Raw genomic sequence first — 18,233 nt, 5'->3', positions numbered from 1 at the left:
GCAGTATTGACAAAATCTGTGACAAGGGTTTAGATAAGGAATGCATCAATAATGGCCTGGAGTAGGAAAAACTCATTGGGAAAGGATTTGGAAAAGTACAGAAGACAGGTAATTGACATTTAGGAGGACGTTCCGAGTGCAGGGCAATGTGGAAAATGGTGACTGTGTGGAGGAGACAATGACTGGGAATCCAGTTCAGTGAAAGGCTGGAAGTTAATGGAGAAATCAAAGCAGCAATACCTGTTTATAATGCACAGTTATAGTAGTTGACATCTTCCCCAATTATATTTTGAGGAGATTTAGCAGACACAAAAAAAACTTCTAGCAATTGAAGCATGAAATGATTGAGGTGTGGAAAATAAGCTCCTTGAAACAGAGCAATGGTCTAACAGTGTGCAAAGCCTTTGTAGTTTTCTTCTGGAGCCTTTGCTGTTTCAAGCACGGTAGCTGTTTGGTCCACTTTGTACGACTGTTTAAGTCCTTCAGACAACAAAAGGCTCTGCAGAGCCTCCCTTTCTGTATGGAAAATGCCACAATGATGTCATGAAGTACTTTGTTGAAACCATGATTGTGAATTAAAAGAATGATCTTGATGGATAGGAGAAAGGTGTTCCTTTGATTAGATTTAAACTTCTCTAGTATGCTTATGCAACAGCTGAAGGAAGTTGGAGAGAAGGGCTGTTTGTGCAAACACCTGAAGAAGAAAAGAAATCTTAATTTTCTGGACTGGATTTGGTAGGGACAATTCCAGTTCATGTTGCAGTGATGTTATCCTATGGCTAATAGATTTGTACGTGGCAAGTGGAATGTCTGCAATGAGTCTTTGCATTTAAATTGGTTTGACTTTTTTTTATCTTTAATATAGTATTAAAGAAACCAGAGGGCTTCTTAAATGCAGTTGAGAGCAGCCAAGCAGTGCTTAGGTGGATGGGGAGCTCTGTCCTAAGGAAGTAGCGTTTGGCGGGTGTGTTGTGGAAAAGTAGAGCTCACTGCAGGAAGTGCAGTCACAGCGAGAGAGGGCGGCAGAGAAGAGTATTATTACCAAAGAGCTTGGAGTCTGGCCACCAAGTTTCGATAGTGAAAGAATAGAGTGCTATTTCCTACGTGCTTGATTCGGGCTCCCGGGTTGTACCCTGGCGCTCCATTCCTGCGTGCCTTTCACACGCTGCCGTTGGTGATCTTTAGCTGATTGGATGCACTGTGTTGCTAAGCACTGCTGGAGTTCTTATACTGAGTAATGAGGTGATAACCAGAGTGGTAGTAACAGCAGAGTGTGTATGGAGTCTGTTCCACCTACCACCCTGCCATAGGCCCAAACCACCTATCAATTTTTTATTTTAGCATTGAGAAAATGAAAATAAATGGAAAAGGTACCTAGGAATAAAGTTTCTTTCCAGTCAAATCAGGAAAAATACATTAGAATAGAGAGGATTGTATCATAACTTGTATCATAAATACTTGAGGTGCAGTTTTATTGCATGTTTACTATAATTAGACTCAGGCTTCATAGGGTTAAAACATATCTTTCAGTTTGGTAAACTGCCAACTAGTATAATGGCTTTGGAAGTAAAATTGCATGAAACTGGCAGGCTATTTGCTGGCACCTGTTGATACAGATCAAGTCGGTCTTACTAATGCTTCTATTGTGCACAGCTTTTGGATGGTAATTGTATAACTGGTCTCAAAAACAGAGTATGAAATATAGTCCAATGAACCAACAGAAATATCAGCCAGATCGTTTGGATTTAGTTATTTAGGCAAGCCTTGTACCGATTGCCTATATAGTATGTTTGAAAATGAGCGAGTCGTTAGTGGTGTTTTCTCCTTTAAAGGCTGTAGTGAAGAATTGTTACCTCTTTTAGTTCTGTACCTCAGTGGGGAAGAATTTGTCTCACGCTTGTCTGTAAATGTGAGGCAAAAGATAATCAGTCACTTATCTTCTTTCAAGTGTGGTTCTGTTCCGAAAAGTAGCTGTGTGAAAAGGGGACCGCCTTGTTCAACAGATAACGTTTCCCTTGTTTATGGAGCTGATCTGTTGACTTTTGTGCAGAATAGTTTATTCTTTTCCTAATAATTCTTGTTAATCTTGAGCACCTACTACACTGTGGCTTGTACAACAACAGGAATCTTAGCTAGAACTATGGGCCATGTTTTCCCTCCACTCGTATTCACTCTTCTAAAGATGGATACAGCAGAGGGTAGAACTTGGTCTTTGGAACTTTAATGCAGATTTACAGGGAAATCAGATTATTGCCCAATATTTGACAGGAAGCTGAGGGAGGATCTCTGAAGCTTTAAAGTCGAAGTAAAAAATTTTGCTGTGTAATCCACAATTGAGTGATAGTGAATAATAAAACAGGAGAGATTGATTACGCAGTACTTTGGAGTAGAAAAATTATGTTTCAACATAAAACTAGTGTAGTGATTGTAACTGGAGGTTGTGGATTTGCCGTTTGTGCCAGGTATGCTGTAATGGAACAAAGCTACTCAGAAGACTGAGTTTTTTGTTGCTGAAGTTATGACTGGCTCTTCCCACTAATCATAACGAGCAATTGTTTCGTTTTTTCCAGAAGCTACTTTTTAGCATTTGTAGTCAAATGTTTATAGTGCAGCCTTAGTGTTTAGGTGTGCACGTACTGTACTACCATCGTCCAAATGGTTGACTTTGCTCAGCTAAATGAAGAACTGAAAAGGCATTCCTAAGCAAGTTGGTTCTTAATTTAAATTTTAGGGGATTGAGTTTCATACTTACAGAATGCTAAGTCATTTGAACTTCCTGCGAATCTCTCTTTAAGGAGTTGTGAAATTGTAATGGAGTCATAATCAGTGAATTACATTGTCTTTAGCTTGGAAAGCTTTTCAGATACTGTGGCATCTAAAGCAGCTTCTTGAATTTAGAGATGCTTGGAGGGTAGTAGTTGGCAATTTTGCATAGAAAATTACAAGCAACCGTAGTGATGTTTGTTTAGCAGACATAATCAAGTGAACTTTGATTTGTGCTTCAACCTTTAAAAGGTTTTAAGGCCAGAACTCATTAGTTTAGTCTTTTCCTTCCTAGCATGGTAGGGACATGCTTGGATGCTAGTGCTAGATGCTGGTTACACCAGAGCCTCAGCTGATGTTTAAAAACAACAAAAGACCACTAGCACTTAGGGAAAGCTAAGCAATGTGACACAAGTGTATCTAAGCAGTGTTTTCCCTTGGCCTGGGAGCACTACTGTTTCATGATGATCGTAAGGCAGTCTTGAAATCATGCTGCTGTGGAAAGGTGCAATGACGCTTGTCCTCACTCCATTCCTTCTCTTGGCATTCATGTTTGTACAGTTGAGCAGCCATGTAGATCAGGAAACTGCACTGGCTGAAAACTGCCTCTACAAGGCGGGAAGAAAAAAGTCAGCTTGGAGATGGATCATCTTCCTGATCCTGATGATTGTACGTGAATGCCAGTGGAAGGAGGGGAATGGAAACATGCAGCTGGGGCCAGGTGGGAAAAATGGGACTACTGTCTCTGCCCGTAGCAGACTAGATTTGTCGAAGCCAGTTGTGAAACCTTTCTTTGTTGTAGAAAAGCTCATCTTCATCCTTTCTTCTGGAGACGACTTGATGTTGACAGAATTTTTAACGGTAGTTTTTTTTAAGGAGGCCTGGGCTTCATTGGCATGGACAGTTTGGGAATATCTGGTAGGCAAGAATACTCAGAAGACTCCTTTAAATGATTTTACAACCACTGGTTTGAAACACATGGAAAGATGTGAAAGGGCTTGAAAGCATTAGCATTCTCAGGACTTGCATCGGCATAGTTCAGTGGCTAACACCGAAGGAGGTCAGTGTATGCTGTGTCAACATGTAGATGTTTTAAGCTAACGCATTTACTTTGCAGGTAGAGTAGGCAGAGTGCACACAGTCACTGCAGCTCAGTTGATGACCGCAAGTTCATTAAGCCACTGTACCTTAATTGCCTGTGACTTCCCCATGCCATGGAATGAGGGCTACTTGAAAAAATTCCATCTCTTGCACTTGGCTTTGTCTTCACTTTGAAATGCATGCACATTTGACATTGCTTAAAACCTTTGGCTAGGTTCCACGTTTATAAGCATGTAATACAGAAATTGGGATCATTAATTGATGTATCCATCTGGTTTACTGTGCAGGAAGTACTCCATAGGAGGACTGTAGTTTATTTAAAATGCTATTGTAGAATTTGATATGTAGTGCTTTGAGTTTGGGAGGGTTGCTAGATCTGATTTTTATGCCTTTTTTCCAAAGACATGGAGCACTAGCAGCTTTTTATTTTCTCATGCGACTTGGTCCAGACTGTGTACTAATGTGCTAGTGATTAACTTGCAACCTTGCAGTGCCAAACTCTCCAAAGTTAGTAGGCTGCCAAAATTGTGTTGTTCTCTTCAGGAGCTTTTGTATTCAACATTGTTAGGAATTCAGACAGCCTTTTACTGCAATTACATCTTTGTTATAAGCAGTTCTCTTAAACTCTTAACAAAAAGTATTGTTGATGGTTTTCCATGGTTCTTTTGCTCTGGATTAAATTATTGGCACTGAATAGTTAGTTTAAAAAAAAAAAAAGTAACTTTGAATCTTTGATTTATATTCTGCTGTTTCAGAAATTGATATATAAGCAGCTGCTTTGGGAATTACAAAAAATTGCTGGCGTTGAGCATGGAAAGATGCTCTTCCTGACACCCAATTCCGCAATGAGTACGCATCTTGTGAAACTGTAAATGAATATTACCTTTTGTTCGAGATGTACTCTTGCCATTGCTTTTAAGTGTTTGTCAGAGGCTAGTTGTCACCGCAAGTGGGGCAGTCCTGGGGTATCACAAGACTCTCGGCCTCCTTTAGAGATTGTGATCAGGGTGTGCTGGGAGTGCACCGCATTGCTGTGAGATGGGTGCTTCCAGCCTATTTAAACTATTACTTGTTTAAACATTGTTTCTAACCTTAGGGTAATTGGGATCTAATACTGTAAAATTAAGGTTGAAAAGCTCTTTGAAACAAGGTTGCTTTCTGTAGTGTGTTAATATGCTTTCTCAGGCTGTTGCAGGGGAAAAAAACCTGAGGGTCTTCACCTTCTTCTACCACTGGTAATGTTTACCTGTGTCTTTCCTATACCTTTTTCTAGTACAGGTTAAAAAGATTATAAAGTAGCAAGGCTACAGATTCAAATACATTTAGGAGAACTTCACATTTGGGAGAGGAGGGGAGGGAAACTTGATATTCATTGTCAACTTTTGGCAGAAGATCTGCATAACATGCATTCTTCTGTATTTCTCAGTTTCAGTAGGTTAGAACTATGATCTTGAAGTCATGGTATTGTTTGTCTCTGGTATCAGATTGTTTCCATTAGAAGTTGTAAAAAGATAAAAATGTTTTTGGTTTGCTGTGGTCATTTTAAAATGCATGGAGGGGGGGAGTGTTTCTGCATTCTTGTACTGATCTTTATCAGACGTTTCTCAGGTTTTCATTTAGCCTCTGACCACAGGCTGACAGCTCAGCATCTGCAGGTTGTCCAGCAGCAGGATTCCTCCCAGGCAGGCTAACATAAATTTCCGACAGGTATTCAGCCCATCCTTCCCTCTGACCGAGGTCACTAACATGCTATTGCAGAACAACAGGTTCGTTGTCCGTTGGACTCTAAACGGGGTCAAAATTCAATGGATCTAAACGATGTAGTCAGCAGTCAGCTCCATACTGTTGCTGGGAAGCCCACTTCCAGACTAGTATGTTGCATGTTAGCATTGTTCCCCTGAATATCTTCTCTCCAACTCGCTTATAATGTCTGCTTTTCTGCCTCTATTCCCCAGAGTTATAAGAAGAAGAGCTAAACCTTTACTTCTTGTTGCTCATTGCCCAACACTTGCTGGCATTTTGATGTCCTTGGCATGTGTTCTATTTAAATGGTCTAACTCATCCCTCTTACAGTTGATTTTAAAAATCTTGGAACTCCTCAGTGCAGACTAGTAGTCTAAAGTTCTTCTACTTGATCATGTAAAGAATTTTTTTCTTGAATTTGTTTCCGTACTGTATTCTTTCGTACAGCTAGAATTGTTTTATTGTTAGCGTTTGTGTATTATGTACCCTAGCATGGTGGTTAACTCTGATTAAATGCTGAGCAGAGCACTGTGAAACCAGTAGTTAAGACTAATGCATTCATGCAGTTTCTGCATTTACGTTCTCTGTGAGCAGAGGTTGGTATTAACTCTGACTTAAGGCTGAAATCATACTATTCCAGAATAAATAGCACTTTCAATTTTATAAAAATAAAAACATGTCTCCAGTTACTTTTGTCACATATGGAACAACTTAGCTGAACATCTTGCAAGTGTGCTTAGGCTGCCTATGAAACCGAATACCTGGATTCTTGTAGTGATACTTGAGCATGGAAGACAGGTCATTCTGTAAATTAAATAGTTGTTTCAAACAAGCTTTGTCATTCAGAACTCTATGTAATGAAGAAGTTGGTATAGTGGTACATTTTTCCTTTAGGATGTTCACCTCTATGTATCACAGCACTTCCCAGTATTCTTTTTTGTCCTTTTTTTTGTGACCGTTCAAAACTAGTATCTACTACAGTAGATAACGGAAGCTATTTACTGAATCTTTCTTCCTAGGTCAATTTTGAAAGTACCTGTAAATGTTGCTAGACCCCCTTGCTAGCACTTCAATCTCCTATGTGTGTTTCCACTTTGATTTAAGGGATGGAAGTGGGATGGGACAGGCAGCTTGTGCTAGGAATGCTGTTAATTTAAACCGGTCTGTGTGTTTCCCCTATCTTTCAAAACTATACTGAATTGCCAAGTGTTTATTATATTTATAAATCTGGAATTGTACATCAGTATGTCTGCATAGAAAGGTGTAGTGCTTACCAAGTTTGGTGATTCAGGATGCTGATGTGTGGTAGAAAGCATTGCTAATTAGTTTTGGTGCAGATTTGCATTTCTTAAAGATAGCTGGTTATTGTGGTGGTTGAGTATAGAGTGACAAAGGTAGCAGAACTTGCATATTTCAGAGTTTGGTTTTTTGTTGGTTTTTTGGGGTTGGTTTTTTTTTTTTGGTTGAAGGAGCATAGATGTACATCACTTTGAATGCAGCGAGTGGGACTTGATGAATTAGGAAGGAAGAAGCAACACCAGGTGTTCTCTCTTGTCTTTGCTAATCCTAAGCTCCAGGACAGTTTTAATTCTTGTGTACTGATTCCCTCCCCGCATCTATCCAGCTTGGCCTCATAGTTCAGATGTTTGCATCTACAAATAGATCCAATGCTATGTAAATGCCATACTGCTTCATATTCTGGTTGATTTTGTATGCCGTTGCTGAATGGTATATAAACTCCAAAGTGAGGTCCACAAATTAGTTAATCATAAGCATCCTGTTTGGAATAATTAATAAGAATCCTGCTGCACTGATGTAAACATTTAATATTGATGGGAAGTTTTGTGCGATTTGTCAGGATTGTAGTAGTTGTTACCAGCATTGCTGGTGGTGTACAGGATACTGCTCTTACTTCAAGTTTGCAATTTAACAGTACAGCTTTCATTACCTGGCACAGCTGAAGACTTCCCTGCCATGTACGAGTGCAGCATTCTGATGGATGGGATGTATGGCAGAGGTGGAAGGAGCACGGAGGTGGTGCTTTGAGTTTGTGGCTGTATAGTCTGATGTAAATGTGGTAGATTTATTTGTCTGAAGCAAGATAATAAAACATGGAACTCTGACAATGGGTGGCATTTCTTTTGTTGCTTGCATTTATATCATTCTAGATTACTCAATCTTCATTGATTTGTTCGGTAACTACAGCATGTTGTTGGATTCAGCTGATTCAGTTAATTTTAAATGTTCGTGAGTTACAAAAACATCTCTGATACTTATTTCAAACAAAGTAGTCTGTTTTTCTGTTTCAGAGGTACATGCCACAGGGTTCAACTATCAAAATGAGGATGAAAAGGTTACTCTCTCCTTTCCCAGTACTCTTCAGAAGGGTAAGAACTATTTTCATGCCTTCTGCTTGCTTCAACCATGTGTTTGAGACGTTTGCACTTGAAAAAGCTGGAGTAGGACAGCTCTGTCTTCCCTGAAGTTTCTGGCTGAATATAGTGCTCCCTAGGGAGTCTGTCCAGTATAAGTCATTTTGTGAGCCTCTGGAATTGAAAATGTTGTTTTGCTAATGGTGATGTTTGCTTCCAACACCTGAGGTGACTCTAATTATTTACCTGCTATTGGGAGTTAGGCTCAGAAGCTCTTTATGTTAGGTACTGATGATCTGTTTCCCTCTTACCAAGAATGACCTAATCTGAATTACTGCAGTATTTTCCTAGGCGTGAATGTACTAATTCTTTTGAAACTGCTACAGCTTTTTGCTCCAAGGAGTTTGTTGATTGAAACTCGGATCCTCAGTTTGAATAACGCAGTTTTATTTCATGTTGACAAATACAAATATAAAGATTCTAGGGTGATAAAACTTTAGTGTTTCATTCTGTGGGATATTGGCATGCTGCCTCTCTGATCAAGATCAGTTTTCCCCTTTTGCACTGAGACGTCGAGGGCAGAATAAATCCTGAGACTAATTGACTTACAAGCTTGAACACAGCCAGTGCTCCATCTTGGCTTTTGTAGTAGGTTATTATTACTTAGTAGCCATCCTATATTTTTGCAAACCTTACTCAAAGGTAAGGATTGTAGGATCGGACTTCTCAAACAGCTTAAGGTAGGTCTGTCTTGGTTATTGCATTGTGTTTAGAAGACAAGAATGAATACTGCAGCAGCCTCTGATCTCTGATCAATGCTAAAATGCTATGGTGAGTCTGGCTTTGTGTGCATTGGTCTGCTGGAGCTTATTTTATGTAAGCAGAGTGAAGGGTTTGAGGGAGGCTGGCAAAAAAGTGATGGGTGGAGATGAATTAAAGGGACACCTTATTTCAGAAGGGCAGTGGGCCAGCTGAGTAGCCTGGCCTGAAGGTCCAGACCAAATAAATGTTCTGTTTGGCACATGCCAATAACAATGTCCCATCTGTTTCTGTTACAGGGACAGGGACACTAAAGATAGACTTTGTAGGGGAGCTGAATGATAAAATGAAAGGTTTTTACCGAAGTAAATATACCACCCCTACTGGAGACACACGCTATGCTGCTGTCACTCAGTTTGAGGTATGGGCTATATTTTTGTTTTAAGGGAATGTCATTCTTAATATAGGATTTATGCTTAGAAGCAGCAAAGACACAATTTCCTAGCTTTAGCTATACCTTCTGGGTAAATTTCAAAAATCCATATTTATTTGCTTTTTGCTTTTAGTGAAGATGGGTAATACTAAAAGCAGCCTTTACATTGCGACTTCAAGGTCAGTAAATTCTGGATCTGGCAAATTCCCCAGCCAGGGATCATGCTGTTGTGTGATGCATCGTATATATACAATAACTGCCATGTTTAAGAACAGCTATTTATTTAGATGTGGTCAAATACCTCTGTATAACTTTCCTTCATGAAGTCTATTAATTTTTTTAATAGGACACTGCCTTTATCTCAGTATCTTAATGACATCCAAAATGTAAGCCAGATTCTGTCTCGGGTATTATGTAAACCCTGGACATAATGACAGAATTTTATACTATATTGTAATTTCATAGTTATCTGCCTGGTTACTTAAAAACATGGAGTACTTACCTCATACAAATAGAACATTTCTTGGGTGCAGTCTGCTGATGGAATATAAATAGGTGGTCTTGTGTGTATGGTCTGTGAACGCCTGGGTGCCCTCTCTGTTTTCACATGACTGAGCTTTGCTCCTGTCATGACTCTGCTAAATTTTGCTCAGACTGTAGAATTCCATCACAGCACAGAGTGCTTTTCAGCTGCATTTTTTTTTTAAACCAAGAGTGAAATAAGTAAGAATAAAATGCTCTAATGCAGAGGTCAAGAGTGTCAGTGAAGAGACTCTACACCTGACTAGTCATCATTCATCCAACTTCTTGCCTGTAAAATATGCTGAATTTTTGTGTGTGTTTTATTGCCACAATCTCTTGTGATTTATTTGTTTAATGCTCTTACTTTCTTTAGGCCACTGATGCTCGCAGAGCTTTCCCTTGCTGGGATGAGCCTGCTATTAAGGCAACATTTGATATTTCTTTGGTGGTTCCTAAAGACAGAGTAGCTTTGTCAAATATGGTAAGTTCTTGCTGTGCAAGTAAACACTGTTTTAAATAAAGCTGTAATAGCACCAGCTGATTATTTGATAGTTAATAGTGTTCAACATCGGTAACACACAGAATTAGGAATATAGGCTGTCTTGCTAGCTATTCATAAGCATCAATAAATTGAGAGAGTTTATAAAAAGATGATATTGTGATGTCAGATACTAGCACAAAACCTAAACGGGTTGTATGAACCACAGGGGTGGTGGTTTAAAAAAAAAAAAAAAGTCTTAGCATATGTCAAGCCACGTGCTGCTTGATTAAGAGTGACTGGGAAAAAAAATAAGCCTTTGTGTGTTTATATAGCTGTTACAGCTACATAAGCACTTGAGATAAATAAGCATGTTTTCTGCTCTAGAGAATTTCTGACCAGAACTGGGATAAAATGTGCAAGTAGAAGTACCTCTGCCACAAATACAAGTGGGCATTTTCAGGTTGCTACCTTAAATATGGTGCACATATTTCCAGATTATGTTGCTGGAGAAGAGCAAGTCAGTTTAAAAAGAGACTTTTTATTCCAGTAGCTAACTTTCATAGTTACCTGTAAAGTCTAGCATTGCCCAGTGACCACATGGTTGTGGTTTCTGTTTCAGAATTTGAAGTGAAAACCTGATGCCTTACTGGGATGTGGGTAATACTGTCTTTGAAGGACAGCAGCTGATAGCTGATGTATTCAGCTGCCTTTGCAGTAATGGAATATAACTTATAAAAGTACACCACCATGTGTGATAGGGCATTTTTAGTTAGGAGGTGAACTACATTGTGGTCTGTATTTTAAAATCATAAAAGAAGTGTCCTTTCATTTTAAATGCATGACTCATAATGACGGAATAGTTAGCCAAATGTATTTTGTAATACAGTTTCACTTCCATGAAACTAACTGATTCCCTTTCATGTTGAAAGAATGTCATTGACCGGAAGCCCTACCCAGATGATGAAAATCTGGTGGAAGTGAAGTTTGCTCGCACCCCTATAATGTCAACGTATCTTGTAGCGTTTGTGGTGGGAGAATATGACTTCGTAGAGGCCAGGTCCCTCGATGGTGTCTTAGTGCGTGTTTACACTCCTGTTGGCAAAGCAGAACAAGGAAAGTTTGCATTAGAGGTAAATGCACTCAGGGTGACTTCATTATTGCTATAGCAATCTCTGACAGGCTGGACATAGCTGACTCCTCCGTTCAATCACCTAAATCCATGCAAAGCTCGTGAGGCTGTTTTTTGCTTTAATGGCTTGGAGAGACTGGGCTTGATATTAAACAATTTCAGTTGCGGACACACTAATGTCCGTAATGACAAAAACATACGGGTTAATTCAGTTCTGATTTGGTGATACAGACTTTGGTCCAAAGATGATGAGAAGTACTGAAGGGTAGGCTACAGCCTGGGAGAAAAAGGGGATGGGAGTCTTCCAAACCATTGTCCTCTGGAAGCTGGGAATGGGGCTTCTGGAAGAAATCTTGTGTATGCTTCTTTCTTAGGCTAGTGTCAGTCATAAATTTTCAAGTTTTACCAGTTGTTCCGTGTGAACATAACATTTCTCTTCTTATTTCTTACAGGTTGCTGCTAAAACTCTGCCTTTTTATAAGGACTACTTCAATGTTCCTTACCCTCTTCCTAAAATTGATCTCATAGCTATTGCAGACTTTGCTGCTGGTAAAGTAACTCACTTTATTGATGAACTGTATTTTATTTGAATTTTAAACATTTAGGAAGAGGTGTGTATCAATATCAATAAACCTTTGTATTTATTTTATAAAGGTGCCATGGAGAACTGGGGCCTTGTTACTTATAGGTATGCTGTTAAAATACTGTCTTTCCCCCTCTTTGTTCACTAATTCTTGGAAGTAATTGGCTTAGTTTTAGGGAGCTGTAATTATTGGGTATCATCCCAAATAAGACTGAGTAAATACCTTCAACTCTTGCTTCGGTTTGGATAATTTTGACTTCTGCAGCAGCGTGCATTATTGTACAAATCTTAGGAAGGCAAGAACGACCTATTACAACTACTGTCCAAGGGCGTGAGTCTTTTAAGTGTCTGGCAGCACTGCCTGTTCTACAAGAGAACTTTCTTGGCCTCTTTTTTCCCCCGTAAAAGTTACATGCTTACTGACACAGCTGGAAGAGTTTCTGATTTTACGTTGTAGGCAAGTTGGTAAATTTAGCAACCACAGTATAACCATGTGGATATGAGTAAATCAAAAATATTAACTTGCCTTCCTTTTCAGTTTTTTTTCTTCATTTGATCAAGCTTTTGTACTTTTTGCTTGATATTATTACATTATCTGTGCTCATTGTTAGAATTATTTTCATTCATTTTGTACAACATTGGTCTTGTAAGCTTTGGACTTTAAACCCTGAAACAGTTTGAATTTCTTCTGCTAAACTTTTAATTTGGCCTTAAAAAATTGAAACAGAAATTTGAGCCCAGGTTTAAAATCTACTTGTCTGCTTATCGCAATTCTGAAATCTGATATTTTACTCCCTGTGGAAAAAAAATATTTGTCCTGGATGAGTAGAATTTTTGGAAGCCTTTCTTAATTGTGCTGTTAATTCCCCCCACCCACCCTTATGCTCAGTTTGGCACGCTTGCTTTATCCCTTTGGGGACAGAAGGTTGGCATAATCTGCAGGCACCATCTATGTTTTGAGATGCACGTTTTCCCCCTTTGAGTTGCAGCAGTCCAGAAGTCCTTTCTGACTGACCCACTAAGTCCTGATCATGACAGGGGTGTTCATAGCAGAAGGTTGCGTGCCTGACCTGGGGAGCACTTGTTGTGTGTATGCGTGTGTGCACATGTGTGCATCTGCAGTGGTGAGTGTAACACAGCTGGTTGAGCACTTGGAAGAGTTGGAATTCTTTTGGGGAGGAGAGAGGCAGAGAAGAGTTGCTGTGCATACATCATTCAGTGCAAAGGGAGTTACAGTTAAGGTTCCTAGGTTATGTAGGTGAGCTATTTTATAAATAAAGGATGAACTTTCTTGTTCCTGCCTGGGTTTTTGCACTTGTCTTCTTGCATGCCATAAGGAATTATTGCTCCAAAGCATTCCAACAGCTGTGGAACTTATCAAAATAATTTAATGTCTAAACTGAAATAGCTTTTGATTTTTTTCAGTTGTACTGATCACCTTTTAGCTTGCTTAGGTAATTTAACCTGCTTTTGATTGTGTTTTTTCCGTAGGCGTGTACCACTCTATTCAGTTATCTTTCTCTCTTAAATACAGGGAGACTGCATTGCTCATTGACCCCAAAAATTCCTGTTCTTCTTCTCGCCAGTGGGTTGCTCTGGTTGTAGGACATGAACTTGCTCATCAGTGGTTTGGAAACCTTGTGACCATGGTATCTAACAGTTACAAGTTATTCTAGTTTTCTTTGACATGTGCTTCATATCATGTGTGTGTTCAAGTGCCCCTTAATAGCAGGCACTTTTATTTTTTAAAATAAAAAATTTAAATAATTAAATAGCGCTTTATTCCCACTTTCTTCTTTACTAGTGTGTTCTTTAGAAGTATTCCTTGACCTTTTCTGTGTGAAGTAATGTTCAGTTCTTTGAATATAGTCCTAGTTAGAGTTGAGCAGGTATTCCATGGAAATGATTTTGGTTAGTCAGATTACTTAGAAGAAATAATCCACTGTTTTGCTTTCAGGTAGGCATGATTCACTCCTCAGGCTTTTATACCAAGCAGGCCTATCACTGCTGGCTCAGCATTGCAGATTGTTCTAGTCCAGTAGCTGAAAAGTTGCTCAGTAGTAACTCATATGAATTACTTCGGATATATGGAGAGCCAGCTGTCTGAATCGTTTGATATTTAAGGCATTTTGGTGGGAATAAAAGCATATGCGAGGCAGCAAGACTGAAATCTGTAAATAAATTCCATTTAGTGCTAAAAACTGAAACCTGCATCTGTCAGAGCTTCTGCTGTTAACAAATGGTTTCAGCTTACTCTGTTAATTAGATCTGACATTCCTTTTCCCAAAACCCTGCAAACAGGTGCTTGAATCCAAATATTTCACAGGTTAAGAAGTTACTTGTATTCTAAGAAACCAGTGTGTTTGAAAAAAAATGTGGCTTCTGGAGCCCCAAATCAACATTGTTCTGGCCTTTTGGCTGCTTAAATTAAGAGTGAGTGGATGGAGGAAAAACCCCAGCATAAATATTAATTATAACACTAAGCAAAGTTTGTCAAACTTTTCTACAGTGCTATGCCTCATAAGATCTAATCAGCTGTGTCCATTCCTGTTTGTGGTAGCACAAGTAGCTTCCATGTGAGAGCAACACAATATTTAAATGCAAAAGTAATATTAAAGTTGTATATTTTTAGCTTTTAGTACAGTTGAGCAGCTGGAGGCAAGGAGAGCTAGCATCATGTGGCTAGACAACACTGTAGGATGCCAGCTAGTGCCTTAGAGACCGTTAGTGACCCACAAACCATTCGTGGTCCTTCTGACCATTGAGAACTGTTGCAGTAAGCTTGAGAAAGTATAATTTACAAGAATCTCTAAGGTTCACATTGAATTAGCTTTTTATTTTGATTTTGAAGTTCTAGGTCTTCCAAAAATTTTCTTTGGTTATTATTTTATATTCTGTGATGCAAATGTGAAATATGAAAAGACATTCCAGTGTTACTTCTCAATTTCCAGAAAGTCATCTTTTTCTCCTCTATAATCTGAGGTGCATGCAGCACAGCAGAAAGCCTCAGTAGCATCACTGGTTTAGTTTGTCAGTACTAGATCTTATTGGCTGGCACAATATGGTAGTTCTTCTGTAGCAAAGATAAATGAAATAAGAACACTTCCAAGGGAAGAAATGGATTCATGAGCAATTAGGTTGCTGGAGGAATAAGGGAGGAAAAACAGGGAGGTGAAAAGATTTAGAAGTCCGGCCTAATTGCCCAAGAATCTATTTTGCAGTTCTATTAATCCTTTGGCACCAATCTGTATGTATTGGAACCTTGTCTTGGAAACAGATGCAATCAGACATGTAAAAGAAAATTGGATAGTCTCCACTCTAAAAATAAAGTGGGGCTTATCTGTGTAGAGTTTCAGTAACAGTGTTCCTTATTAAAATTCCACCCTCCCTGGGGTAAATGTTTCATTCATAGTAGAAGCAGTAGTTCTTTGTAGAACAGCTTACTAGACTGCTTCTACATCCTGTTCAGTTTCTTCTGCTTAAGGGCCTATATCATCATAGCTATGCTATTCTGTGTTAACTGCCCCATTTACATTTAAAGAATGGTTGGTAAGTGCAGTTATGGAAAAGGGTATTTTCTTCCTCAGTATCCATAGCTTGTTTTCTTACCTCTCCTACTTCAGTTAAGTATTAGAAGTGAAAGGAAGAATTTTAAAATGTCAATGTAACATTCTTATCTTAAAAATACAAAGCCCACCTTTGGCTGGTGAGAAACAATTTTTAACTGTTTACTAGATTTCAGGTTTCCATAGTCTAGAACACTTCTTCAGATTCCAGGTTTTCTCCTTTATGTAAGCATACTCTTTAGCAAAAAAAGAAACTCAAAAGCAAAATCAGTCTTCTGCAGCTGCTGCTATTCAGTTTGGAAAATACAGTGGTGTTGTGTTGCCCACAATTCTGCTGCTTTACTGAACTGTGGCCTTGCATGTCACTGACTCTTTTCCCTAATCCAGGTAACACTCATGGCTGTTCCCTCAGTGGCTCTGCTCTGACCTCTAGTCTGGTCTCTGGGAATTTCATTTGTACTTGATGCAGTTCTCCATGCAGAGTTTCTAAAACTTAAGACAAGGGGAACACAATTATTGAGTGTTGACTCTTCTTGGGCTGATGACTTTATAGAGAGGTATACTTAGAAGTATTACCTGTTTCTCTGGTTTGCACTAAACTAGGCCATTAGCAGCTTATCTTTCCTGCAAATTTATTGTTGATTAAATGAAGCTGTTGGAATTTTGTTCTTTATTCTGCCTTCTTATCTTTCCAGGAATGGTGGACCCATCTTTGGCTGAATGAAGGATTTGCCTCCTGGATTGAGTACCTATGTGTAGATCACTGTTTCCCAGAGTATGATATTTGGACGCAGTTTGTTTCTGCTGATTACACACGAGCTCAAGAGCTTGATGCCTTAGACAACAGTCATCCTATTGAAGTAAGTTCTGTCTTTGCTCTTGATTGTCTCCCTTTTTTTCTTGTCAGCTGTGTGTAAGCTTTTTTCCTATTAAGAAAAGAGAGGACTTTGCAGTCATTCCTGATGCAAAGGAAAATCTAAGGTTGCCTTTACACTTTGTGGATTTTCCTCTACTTGAATTAATATCTCAGAAGTGAGTTTTGAGGGTCTGATGATGGCTCCTTCTGGAGTTTTTCTGCTCTACTGACCTGAAAGGCAAAGTTGTGATCAAAACTCACCATTATTTGTGTTTTGTTTTGGTTTCTGATCAAAGGGGGTAGTTTTCTGGCCCTTGAGCACAGTGAAGTAGCACTGACTTACTCCAGTGCTCAGCAACATAAACCAAAGTGCAGCATAGCCCAGAGCCCAAGCTACCAAACTTTGCTGGGCTTGTACGGATTTCCATCTGAGGCCACCTTAGGTGTCTCTGCATCACACTCACAGTTCTGGGAGTATGATACAGACAGTCTTGAAATAAGTAGGATCTAGCTGGGCTTGCTGCTTTGGTCATTGATGAAGAGAAGGTGGCAGCAACAGCGAGCTCAGTTACAGAAAAACTGGGAGCTGTGCTAAAAGAAAACTCCCTTTTAATTTCTAGAGATCACCATGGCCAAATTTTCTGATGGCTTAAGAAATGTTTGATGTAATAGGTGTTGGGAAATTATCTTGCTTTGTACAACAGGTCATTTTAAAGTGCCTTACTTGTTGAGTGCATTTCCTGAGAATGTATTGTTCGCTGTCCCAGAATTAAACAAGTTCCACTGGTTTTTTTGCTTTTGGGTAAGTGTTAACCAAAGGATTGATGCAAGATCCCCAAGTCTATTTGATTAAATACCAAAACCTAACTTTGACCTATAAACCAATTCTAACCCAGCCATATGTCAATAAGTTTAATTGACTGGGTGCAGAGATTCCACTAAGACAGTGTAGTGATGGATATGCATGAGCTTTCTTCAGTGAGAGAAGTCAGCTCCTTAAACACTAGAACAAGCAAAATCAAAATCTTACAGCAGTTAAAATTGTTCTCACTGTTAATTATCCTGTTTACCACAGGTTAGTGTTGGCCATCCATCTGAAGTAGATGAAATATTCGATGCTATTTCTTACAGCAAGGGAGCATCTGTAATCCGAATGCTACATGACTACATTGGTGATGAGGTAAAAAAGATAGTTGTTAAAAAATCCAGATGTAGATTGTCAAATCTTTTTACAGTTAAAAATACTGTTTGTAAAAAAAATTTAAATCTGTGTATTGTATATTTTGAAGACTTTTTCCAATTTGTATTTGGGCTCTGTTTGAACTTACCTAGGAGAAATAAGACAGTGGGAAAATATGGAAGGAGTTACAGATGTACATACTGATCCTAAGATTCTTCAGCCGATTCTTGAATATAAATGTAGCGTAGAGGGAGGATAGGAAAGACCTCCGTTCTGGTGCCATTATATATGTATGTTGTATGTATGTTCCCAGGACTTTCGGAAAGGAATGAATTTATATTTAACGAAGTTCCAGCAGAAGAATGCTGCTACAGGTAACTGGTGGTTATTATATGCTTTTAAGAAAAGTAATTTCTGGAGGCAAGCTTGTTAGTGCTAAAGTGATAGATTCTTAAACAGCTGTTTTTCCCCTTGAGATAACTGAAATGCAAAGAAATAATTGGCTTGTTTTCAGTTTCATACAATGTGTCCCCTGCACAGCCAAAATTCAGCATCCTCTAGGGGTTCTCTATCTCAGGAGTGTGTGGCTGAGGTAATCTGAAATGGCTGCATTTACCGTTGATAACCACATCTGTGTAGTAATCTAATTTAGAAATAGAGTATGTTGATTTGCCAAGTAAGCCTTTTGCAAGCTTCCTTTTGCAGTATTGATTGCCTGTGTGATTAAACAGTTCAAAGTCTTGTC

The 18,233-nt window shown here is 39.0% G+C and overlaps 1 protein-coding gene across 2 annotated transcripts in view; it reads left to right on the top strand.

Moving 5' to 3' along the window:
- The window catches only part of NPEPPS (aminopeptidase puromycin sensitive), a 39,074-nt gene that overhangs the window by 9,539 nt on the left and 11,302 nt on the right, over window positions 1-18,233 (top strand). For both annotated transcript variants that reach the window (XM_049799431.1, XM_049799432.1), the window contains 10 exons: window positions 7,917-7,994; window positions 9,038-9,159; window positions 10,067-10,174; window positions 11,104-11,304; window positions 11,756-11,852; window positions 11,958-11,991; window positions 13,421-13,535; window positions 16,148-16,312; window positions 17,384-17,488; window positions 17,802-17,862. In XM_049799431.1, the coding sequence (XP_049655388.1) occupies window positions 7,917-7,994; window positions 9,038-9,159; window positions 10,067-10,174; window positions 11,104-11,304; window positions 11,756-11,852; window positions 11,958-11,991; window positions 13,421-13,535; window positions 16,148-16,312; window positions 17,384-17,488; window positions 17,802-17,862 (1,086 nt within the window). The remainder of the gene's footprint in view (window positions 1-7,916; window positions 7,995-9,037; window positions 9,160-10,066; window positions 10,175-11,103; window positions 11,305-11,755; window positions 11,853-11,957; window positions 11,992-13,420; window positions 13,536-16,147; window positions 16,313-17,383; window positions 17,489-17,801; window positions 17,863-18,233) is intronic.

This window comes from Accipiter gentilis, chromosome 5 (genome assembly GCF_929443795.1).
Source record: "Accipiter gentilis chromosome 5, bAccGen1.1, whole genome shotgun sequence".
NCBI lineage: Eukaryota > Metazoa > Chordata > Aves > Accipitriformes > Accipitridae > Astur > Astur gentilis.
The sequence above is the reverse complement of the archived record's forward strand: the minus strand, read 5'-3'. Positions and strand labels throughout refer to the sequence as shown.